This window comes from Solanum lycopersicum, chromosome 4 (assembly GCF_036512215.1).
Source record: "Solanum lycopersicum chromosome 4, SLM_r2.1".
Taxonomy (NCBI): Eukaryota; Viridiplantae; Streptophyta; class Magnoliopsida; order Solanales; family Solanaceae; genus Solanum; species Solanum lycopersicum.
The window spans coordinates 3,951,595-3,962,711 of NC_090803.1; the positions used below are offsets into that span (position 1 = coordinate 3,951,595).

Genomic DNA, 11,117 nt, shown 5'->3' on the forward strand with positions numbered 1-11,117 from the left:
TGAGTGATGGTATTTGAACAGTTAACAGGCCATCAACACATCTGCATCGAGATTACTGTTGTAAAATAGAAACAATCTCTCTACCCTACAAAGGTAGGTGTAAGGTTTGCACAGATTCTACCCTCTCCAGACTCCATCACATTGAGTGTGTTGTTTCACTATAGTAAAAACTCATCGACATCGTAAGGAGGTTGAATTATCAAGAGATCCAAGTTTAAACTTTGAAAAATAGCGAGAATTGTGTTTTGAAGCTTGCAAATTAAGGTTTAGGTTAAGCTTTATCACATGTCAAGAAGTAAACTGGATGTTTAAATTTGGCTAACATATCAATTAGCCAAATAACATAGAATAAGCGTTTTATGTAACATGGTTCATTGAAGCGCTAAGTTTATGAATGAACAAAAAAATCGTCTTAAGATTTGCAATATAAAATAATTTTTTGGTATTTATGTGATGATAAATAATTTCATAAAAGTAAGTAAGAGTTTTAAAGTTTAATTTATTTGTAAATATGGAAAGACAATATTAACAAACTTAAAAATAGTGTATTGAGTCAAAAAAGGTTTTTAATTAAATATAAATATTAGTAAACAGCTGACTAATCATCTTACTGGTCCTAATGTTTTTATAATGGGTTTGAATTAGTCGAGTTACTTGCGGACTAACTTGATTAATCGATTAATATTTTTATAATAAATTTGAATTATTCGCAGGCTCACTTGGTCGATCGACTCAAGGAACGGAGACGTCACAAAACTCGAAGAAAATCCACGCAATGTTTTTTATTCTCACTCTTTAGTCAAACAAAGAAAGACAAAATAAACTGTCCTCTCTTTTTCAAAAACCCTACTTCGCCGGCGCTATCTTGTCGGAGAAGTAGACTGTTACTGGCCGGAGGCGGTGTTAAACAATATGAAAGTCGTTGCTTTAGTCAGTGGTGGCAAGGACAGTTGCTATGCCATGATGAAATGCATTCAATATGGTCACGAGGTTCTCAAATTTTGTCTCTTTGCCTAAGTGTTTGATGATTTCGTCGCTTGTTATTGTGCTCTTATTCTGGTAATTTTCAGATTGTTGCGTTGGCCAATTTGATTCCTGCTGATGATGCAATCGATGAGCTTGATAGCTACATGTATCAAACAGTGAGTTTTTTTTCTCTTCATTTTCTCTTTAAATGCTGAAAAAGGATATGGTGACACTTTTGTGAGCAGGAGCGAAGCTAGCATTTGGTTATGAGTTCGTCCAAAAAAGCTAGTAACTTTGGTCCAAACCTTGTACAAATTATTACTCCCACTTTCAGTTTGTTTGTCTTAATTTTCTCCATTTCAAAAAGCATATGTCTCTTTCTTTTATTTGATCAACTCTTTTATTCTAACTTTGCCCACCGCATGTTTTAAGACCGCAAGATTCTAAAGTCTATTTACTTTCTTACACTTCGTGCGAAGTTAAAATCAGCAAACGAAATCCAATCAGAATAATCTACTGCCTTACTGGAATCAGTATAATAGTAATAAGACAGCTGAAGAGAGGATGACGTAGACAAGAATCAACAAATTAAAATGGAGTAATTTAGAACCTTGTAACTTTAGGATTAGAATCCTGAATGCATAAACTTCAAATTTTGTCTCCTACCCTGCCTCTGCTTTTTAAGTCCCAACATATTTTCTATATGCATAACCTTCAGAGGATCTGTTATAGTTGGATTATTTTGTTGAAAAGGTGTTGAATTAGAGAAGTTCATTGTATATGAATGTGAAAATGGAACTAATGCTTAAGGGGAACATCCTTCTTGCAAAACTCAATCTGATTGAAGTTTATCAAAATGAAAAAAAAAATGATCTTTTGGTTAGTTATAAGCTGCTATATCTGGATGATAAAATGAGAGGATGTCCCCTTAATGGGTTGTCGATAGGCAGCAATAGATGAGATTGAAACAGTCAGAAGGTTCACCCCTCACCCGGGTGGACTGGGGAGTTGAGACTTCCTTGCTCTTTTTCTTTGAGATAGTTAACATTTTATAGACAACAATACACCAACGGTTTATTTCAGTAGTAATTACATCAAGAGTATACAATACGCAAAACCAAAAGATATATCATCTACACCCCCTCTTAAACTATCTAAAAAGTGAGTAATAGCCTCCACCTCTTTGGGAAGGACATGGATACACCAAAAATAGAGGGTTATAAGGCAGTTCAACTTCAAACTCTTGAAAGTGATGCTCTTGTTTTTGAAGCTACTCTGCTTCCTTTCCTTCTAAATTGTCCACTAGATGCAAGCAAGGACAATCTTTCACCTTTCCTTGTGACCTGATGTATTCCTTTCTCTATTCCAGCATGCTAGAAAATCTGAGGTGTGTCTTGGCATGGACCAACTGATTCCCCTCAAATTCAAAAAGTCCTGCCATAGTTTCTCTGTCACTCTGCAAGGAGGAAGAGATGTTTGTTGTCTCTTTTTCTCTTTCACAAAAAAAGCACCTGGAGCATAACTTTCTTTCCCTTTTCATTTGATTGTTCGGAGTTAGTACTGCTTCCCTAGCTACCAACCAGGTGAAACAAGCCACCTTGTGAGTTACATTAATTTTCCATATCATCTTCCAAGGTCATGGTAGAAACACTTCAGCTGGCATGTCAAGATGTCTATAAGCTGATTTTATTGTGAACTTCCCATTGTTGGCCCTCGACCATTGTAAACTATCCTCATTTGTGTTAAGGTTGTTTGCCTACTCCAAGGACTTGTGGAAATCTGCTAATTTGTCTATTTCCCAGTCATTCAACCTTCTCCTAAAAGATAGATTCCATCCTTGGTTGTCTCTGACTTCTGCTTCTACTGTTGCTTCCTTCTGTTGGTTCAGATTATAAATCTCAGGATGCAACTGTTTCAGGGAGTATTGTCCAACCCACACATCATTCCGGAAGAATGTCTTCCTTCCATTTCCTATATCAATTTTTGAATTTCCCCATATTTTAGACCATAAGTTCCTGATTGTTCCCCATAAACCAACCCCATAAGGGCTTCTATCTTCCTCAGTAATCCATAAGTCGTCCATTGCAAATCTGGAGATTATAACATCTTTCCACAGACCTTGTTCTACAGAAGCAAACCTTCACAGTTACTTCAAGATGAGACTCTGGTTTTGAACTTTGAGATTTTTTATGCCCATTCCCCTTCTTTTTTTGTTGTTTAACACCTCATCCCATTTCACCTAGTGATATTCCCCCTCTCCATTTGCTTGCCATAAAAAGTTTTTCCTAATGGATTCTAACTTCTTTAAAACACTCCCTGACATAGGGAATAAAGACTTCATGTAGGTTGGCATAGCATCAAGCACACTATTAATTAGTGTCAATCTTCCACCCAAGGATAGGTATTGGCTTATCCAATTTACCTGTATTTTTTCACACTTCTCCACCACTGCATTCCATATGTTCTTTGATTTACTGTTTGCTCCTGCATCCCTGGTAAGTGATAGGCATTTCTCCCACTTTACCTCTATGATGCCAGCTAGTCTGTTGATATCTGGGACTTCATTCACGGGGTAGACAAAACTTTTGCCCCAGTTTATATGTAGTCCAGAGACAGCTTCAGACAATATAGATATGATCCTTAGATGCTTTAGTTGTTCTTCCTCTGCACCACACTACACTAGGGTGTCGTCGTCATACTGCAAATGGGAGATTGATAAGCCCCTGGTGGCACTATCATTCATCCAGAACCCTCTTATCATGTTATTTGATTGTGCTGTTTCAACGTGTCACTTAGTCCTCCCATAGCTAGTATAAAAAGGAAGTGGGAGAGGGGATCCCCTCGCCTTAATCTTCCTTCAGAGGGAAAGAAACCAGAGGGGTATCATTTAATAAAATTGAGAATTTGACTGTTCTCTCACTGTACTTCAACCTTTTTATCCACCTATTTTCAAAACCCATCCTATCCAGTGTTTACCACATAAAGTCCCAGTTGAGGTGATCATCGGCCTTTTCTATCTCCAACCTACATAGAATTCCAGTAACTTTAGTTATTTTCCTCACATCTACACATTCATTGGCTATAAGTATGGCATCCATGATATGCCCACCCTTGATGAATGCCAATTGATGCGTATTCACCAGCTTTGACATCACCTTCTTGAGACTTCCTTGCTCTTAGGCCTGCTGTAAGGCCAGTAAGATCAGGAAGAAGGGGATTTGGTTCTTTTTTTTCTTCAGACTGACTCTAAAGTCTAATCGTGATTTTAACTCTATTATGATACCTCCCTCTGTCGCAATAGAAACCAAGAATGGAGGTGACTTTGCTACACTTGTTTATAGTTGGAAATTCCACTCGAAGGCCCTAATACTACTGACTTTGTCCATATGAAACCAAGAATGGAGGTGACTTTGCTACACTTGTTTATAGTTGGAAATTCCACTCGAAGGCCCTAATACTACTGACTTTGTCCATGTCATATATATACCTCTAGATGCATTGGGTTATTGATGCGATCATTTGATGATTGAAGATTCTAAAAGGAATGAGTGTACACCTAAAGTTACAGAGAGGACCTAACTAAAAGCAAAATGCAGGTGAAGTAAATTATCTCTATAGACGTTAATAATTGTTGAATTGGTCAGTGTAACACTTACAGCATGTCTAGTATTTTTCAGGATTCCTTTTATCCTGGTTAAACTTGTATGTTTCTGTTGCAATAGTATGAGACTGACATAGAGAATCCAACATTTGCATAAAAGACAAGTTAGTTAGTATTGGAACGATAAAACCTGAATGCCGAGAATTCATATAGCCACACCTGAACTAATTTCAGGTTGAGTTATAGTTTATTGATCCTCTTTCTAGCATCTTGATGTCTCCCATCAACTAAGGGAAATTTCCTTTCTTTTTTTACAAGAATTCTGATCATAAGTTCTGGTAATAAGAAAGATAAGTTATATTCTCCTCCTCTCTTTTATACCATGTTTTCATTTAAATGTTTGGTAACTGTATATGCAGGTTGGGCACCAGATAGTTGTTAGTTATGCTAAATGCATGGGACTCCCGTTATTCCGGAGGCGAATTCGAGGATCCACAAGGCAAGCCCTTTTACAGTCAATTCCCTAAGTTTTAAAATTCTATTACTGGGTTCTTATTAAAGAACTGGAGAGGTGACATTATTATTTCTTGTTGAATGATAGAGATATGAAGTTGTTAATGTTGGTTACGTATATATGTATAGTGAGTGAGAGAGAGAGAGAGAGAGGATGGGCAAATGATGTTTCTGCAATACTTCTACCTGAATAATCTCTGTAAAATGTTTGTATTAATGTAATTGTTAACTTGCATATGCCAAACATAAAGAAGTAGCTTCATGCCTACAGCACAAATTTTTATTTATAATGTTCTATTTATAACTTTTCTAGTTGGATTTTGCAGGCATCATGACCTAAGCTACAGTATGACTCCGGGTGATGAAGTTGAAGATATGTTTATATTGTTGAAAGAAGTAAAAAGACAGATACCCTCTGTTACAGCAGTATCTTCTGGTGCAATTGCATCTGACTACCAGAGATTACGAGTGGAAAGTGTATGTTCAAGGTTAGGGCTCGTTTCATTGGCGTACCTATGGAAGCAAGATCAATCTTTTCTTCTGCAGGAAATGGTAAATTTGTGTTAGAAATAGAGAAAACATTAATTGCTAGTATAACTTTGATCTGAAGTTTTCTTCTTTTCTTTTGTCCCTCCACTCCCATGGCAGATAAAAAATGGAATTATTGCAATAGCAGTGAAGGTAGGAATCTCCTAATCTGTGAGGTCTTTTTATTAGTGATTTCACATGTAAACATTATACATGTGGGATTCGTGATTTTTTTTGGTCACTCTATACGAGATCAATTGATGACTTGAGAACCCCTCAAAACACTAAACTCTATACTTCTGAATCTTTTCAGGTTGCTGCTATTGGACTGAACCCCTCAAAACACTTGGGAAAAGAGATAGCATACCTGGAGCCCCATCTCCACAAGCTAAAAGAGTATGATATGGTTAGCAAAAATTTTGGCTTTGTTTTACTTCACTTTTTTCGCATTTTTACGTCAATTTTTTTGGCAGGTTATATGGAATAAATGTCTGTGGTGAAGGTGGAGAATATGAAACATTAACGTTTGATTGCCCTCTATTTAAGGCAAGTATTTCATCTCTCTCCTTTCGGATGGTCTGCATAGAGAATATATGGTTGTACTATGTGGTCTCAAAAAGAAAGATAGCTTAACTACTACTACTGTGATAAAATATTACCAAACACCTCTGGAGAATATTTATCCATCTGATCCATAATTTTTTATTGTGTTGCATTTTCAGAAAATGCATTTTTGTTGGGATAAATTAATTTCTAAATTTTGGTGGGAAAATTTTGTGTAGTCCTTTTGGATTTAGTAAAGCTCATTGTGACCTTCAAAAGTCAAATGAAGCAAAAAGATGTGAGACAGGGAATGAAATTTGGTGCTTTGAAATTACATTCATCTTCTTTCTTTATCATGTTTAATTTTTCAACTCTCCCAGCTTTCTGATTGAAAGGTAAAAATTGACATTCAAAGTCAACTGAAGCAAAATGATGTGACGTTGAGTATGAATTTAGTGCTTAAAAGTTACATCCCTCTTTTTCTATCACTCGTCTAATGTTCAACTCTCCCAGAATGCTCGAATTGTGCTGGATGAATTTCAAATCGTCTTGCATTCTCCAGATTCCATAGCCCCTGTTGGCATCCTCCACCCCCTTGCATTCCATCTGGAAAATAAGGTAGAGTCAATATCTTCAAATGGCATTGATGAAGCCAGCAATTTGGATACAGTATTTGAAGTGGAAGGAGATGTCCAACAAGAAGGTGAAGCTGCTAGTGAATTTGTTGCTGTAAGGTCTGAGCGGTCAGGTGTTACTAAACAGGAGCTCAAAGTTTCTAAAACAATGAAGGATAATGTCTTTTCTATTTCTTGCTGGCTCCAAGACTCCAGTAAAAATTCATCAGGTAAAACATTTGAAGTTACTGTAGGAGGTTAATATTATCAGTGGAATCATATTGTGTATACTGCTATATTTTCTTTTTGATCTAGTTCCTGTGTCTCTTTAGGATCTCTCTTGTTCTCAATGCTTTTAGCCTTGTTATTGCCAGATCTGCAGGAGGATCTGGAGGTTGTTCTAATGAGAATTGAAGCTCTGCTCGTGGAAAATGGTTCCTCTTGGGAAAATGTACTGTATATCCATCTTTATATTGCTGATATGGATGAGTTTGCCGTGGCAAATGAGACCTATGTCAGATTTATTACTCAAGAGAAGTGTCGTTATGGTGTACCATCACGGTCCACCATTGAGCTCCCTCTATTGCTAGTTGGTCTAGGGAGGGCATACATTGAAGTTTTAGTGGCAAATGATCCCACTAAAAAGGTCTTACATGTACAAAGTATTTCTTGCTGGGCTCCTAGCTGTATTGGTCCATACAGTCAGGTACTGATCTTAAATAGTGAATGGGACCAGCACGCTTATCCTTTTCAATCTGTCTTGCTTTTGACTTGAATATGAAGCATATAATTAACTAGGTATTTATGGCTTCTGTTACTATCAGGAGAATAATCATCTTGAAAATTTGCTTCTCATTTATTTACCACATCATTATGTTGCAGGCAACTTTGCACAATGAGATACTACACATGGCAGGACAGCTGGGGCTTGACCCAGCAACTATGTTGCTCTGTGAAGGAGGTCCTGTTGCGGAACTTGAACAGGCATTGGAAAACAGTGAAGCAGTTGCTAGAAGCTTTAATTGTTCAATATCTACGTCAGCCATGGTTTTTGTGATATATTGTTCAGAATCTATAGAAAAATCAGAAAGAATTATTGTCCAAAAGAAAACAGAAACACTTCTTAAGCAAATGAAGTCGAACCATGCTGATGGCACAAAGAAGTCCAAAGTACTAGATCCAATTTTCCTATATGTTCTTGTTCCTGATCTGCCGAAAAGGTAATTTGTGTCAGCGGTGCTCCATTGACCACAGTATAAATGACACTCTAATACTTGTGCCTCCAAGAACTGTTATGTGAATAGTTAGCTGTAGTTTAATCGGATATCTGCTATCGTCAATTTAATTCCCTTTGTATTTGTGTTTCTTGTTATGCTATATGTTGTCTATCTCCAGTCAGTATGACATGAGAATAAAATGGGGCCTATTATTTATCTGTCTTTCTTGTAAAATAAATTAATTGAGTGCACTTCCTCTATGTAGAGCTCTGGTTGAGGTGAAGCCTATGTTTTACACGGGAGAGTATTTGTCGGGTCCAAGTGACTTAGCCAAGCAATCAGAATCCACAGAGCAAGATTATTGTGGGCATGACATTAGCCTTCAGAAATGTGTTGTTTACGGTAAAATATGCACAGTAATTCTTTCAGTTACTGAAGAGCTTGCAGGAAAAATTTGCTCCCTCGCTAGCGTTGCATGTCCTGCCAATGTTATGTCCAAAAGTCTTGTTGAAAAGGAACAAGTCATATTGATTGCAAGATTTTGCATTTCTCGTTTCGATAAAGTCCTTTCGGAGAATAATTTCTCTTGGGACGACATAATGGTAAGTTTCTTTTTCCTGGCCCAACTATTTATTTCGTAAATTTCCTAGAGTGATATCCCACTTCTACTTGTACATCTATGCAAGGTCTCCTTGATTAAATAGCTAACTATATTACTTTCACTTTTCTTTCAAGAAATGACCAGGAAAAATTTCTTGTCAGGGGCCTTATTAGATCTTATTAAATAATTACTTCTCAGGAAAAAAAGAGACTATGAAGGAGTCTTTTCTGACCTTATTATGCAATATGGATAGAATTGTTTGTAGTTGATGAATTACATGGTGAAATTGGAGTGGCTTCGGTGGAGTATATCTTTTTTTTTTCAGGGTTAGGAGGTTGAAGATTAATGTTCGGGAAGATCTTCAATAGCCGGATCTTCAATAGCTAGTCGCTCTTTGCATTAGACATGTTATTGAAAATATTGGGAAGTTCTCTGTAGATGCCTACATGGATTTTTTCCTAAAGAGATTATGCCTTGAGCACATTATAGCTACTACTATGAGCAATCAGTTGTTTAACCTGAAGGTGCTGAAACGATGAGAAAGTGGTAGAAAAAAGTAAACAGTGGAAAAAGAACTGTCTTGTCCTTCCAATCCTTTGAAATAAAACTGTTTGAACGGCTCGGTTACTTCTCAGTAATGGTAGAAAAAAGTAAACAGTGGAAAAAGAACTGTCTTGTCCTTCCAATCCTTTGAAATAAAACTGTTTGAACGGCTCAGTTACTTCTCAGTAATGGTAGGGTGGAATTGACAAAGATTGAGCCACTAAAGCTGGGGATTTTTCTCTTAGAGTCTGCACTTCAAAAGACCTCCTTTTCTTGCTTTGCTATGCTTTTTCCTAGATGAAGTATTCTAGTCCTCTTAACACCTTCTCTCCTTTTTTGCAGAATTTCCGGCTCTACTTTGCGAGCAACCTTAATATCTCTCATGGAACATTGTCTGCAATCTTCTCTGATGTGTTCAATGAACTTGTTCAGATGAGTCGGGTAGACGCTGAGCCTATTTTAAATATAGTTCCTGTGTTGGGTGCCGGGAGGTCTTTATCGACCTTGGATGATATATTCACGTGTGAACTCATTGCTAGCAAATGTTAAGTCCTCATTTAAACTGGGGAACGATATATTATATGTTACATTTCAGAAAAAGAGAGCTTTGCACTTGACCAAAATTCTGATTATGTTTTTGCCATTTACCAAATTGTTGCAATTTACACAGCTTCACACGAAATGAATATACGAGTATTTCAACTCGAATTTATGAGTATGTGTATTAATTAACTATAGTTTAATGAACAGAGCGTACGTGAAGACATGTATCTTGTATTTACTGGATTAGTATAAGCACTTGGTGCAAGTAAGTTTTTACTGAGTTAGTAGAAGCTAGCTGGTGTAGTGGCTTCTTTTTGAACTGGTTTTAGTACTTCCAAGTATAGGTGTTCACGGTTTGGTTAAAAATTGATCCTAATGATTAAATACAAAAGGAGGATTGAGCAGTGACTTGGGAAATAAGACAACACTTGATGGGAATTGGGGAATAGTAAGGGATGATAAAGAGTGAATATATCGCGCCTTTGATTTTATATTGAACAATAGAGATAAGAATCGAAGCTTCTTTGTAGTAATTATTATTTCTTGTGTACATAGTTTAACGAATTTATATTCGGAGTGTACATGATCGGATTGGTTCGGATTTTTCAAATATCAAATTAAATCATTTGTGTTGAATTTTTAAATTTATAAATCAAACCAATAAAATTCGAGTTTTTCAATTTCGGGTTATTCGGATATTCGAGTTCTTTTTGCTAAAGTATTTATATAAATATATAATTTACTTGTAATTAAAATACGGATCGAAGGTAAATTCATCTCTTACTATATGTATTCAAGAAACAATTTTAATCATATATAAATAATAGTATTTTCGGCTGAGAAAAAATCTATTAGCAGATTGATTCCGCTCCAATGGTGTTTTGTTCTGTCATAGGGCATAATGACTATTCTGAAGATAGCGAAGACAGTAAAATGAGGATTAAAGCCAAAATTGAGAAAAGAATATTTTTTTAATAAAATTTATCAAAAACACATTATAATTCATTATATAACAATTAATTTTTCTTTTTTTAATTTGCAATATAATGTTTTTATAATATATTGTAAGACAAGAATAAACATATATAAATATTTTCGTACGTTATCTAACAATACAGATAATTAAATCTCTTTTATTGATTATAATTTTAAAAATATATATATATTATTGCACGTTGATACAAATAATTAAATCTCTTTTATTCATTATAATTTAATAATTAATTTTTCTTTTTTAATTTGCAATATAACATTTTTATAATATTTTATAAGACAAGAACAAACAATATATGTTACCTAACAATACAAATAATTAAATCTATTGTTTGCATCAATTATCAAAATTATTATAAAAATATTTTAAATTAAAATCAAGACTTCACTTATTTTTCTATACCAATTAAACTATTAAAGCGTCATTTTTTTTAACTTATAGAATATTTTGTAAT

At 35.5% G+C, this 11,117-nt stretch overlaps 1 protein-coding gene across 1 annotated transcript; it reads left to right on the plus strand.

Annotated features, from left to right (window-relative positions):
* The first annotated feature begins 609 nt into the window (after positions 1–609).
* LOC101245449 (diphthine--ammonia ligase) lies at positions 610–9,749 on the plus strand. The gene is made up of 12 exons (XM_004236731.5): positions 610–990; positions 1,071–1,142; positions 4,987–5,066; positions 5,407–5,632; positions 5,729–5,761; positions 5,922–6,004; positions 6,082–6,154; positions 6,665–6,995; positions 7,140–7,471; positions 7,648–7,985; positions 8,248–8,584; positions 9,469–9,749. Exons 1-12 carry the CDS (start codon positions 913–915, stop codon positions 9,673–9,675), a joined length of 2,190 nt encoding a protein of 729 aa, XP_004236779.1. The 5' UTR covers positions 610–912; the 3' UTR covers positions 9,676–9,749.
* Positions 9,750–11,117: the final 1,368 nt, after the last annotated feature.

What these genes read in the sequence shown, in the direction of transcription:
- LOC101245449 (XM_004236731.5), top strand. Translation starts at nt 913, where the DNA reads ATGAAAGTCGTTGCTTTAGTCAGTGGTGGCAAGGACAGTTGCTATGCC. An exon ending in GTATTGGTCCATACAGTCAG is followed by an intron (nt 7,472 to 7,647) that starts GTACTGATCTTA and finishes ATTATGTTGCAG; the next exon opens with GCAACTTTGCACAATGAGAT. An exon ending in GTTCCTGATCTGCCGAAAAG is followed by an intron (nt 7,986 to 8,247) that starts GTAATTTGTGTC and finishes TCCTCTATGTAG; the next exon opens with AGCTCTGGTTGAGGTGAAGC.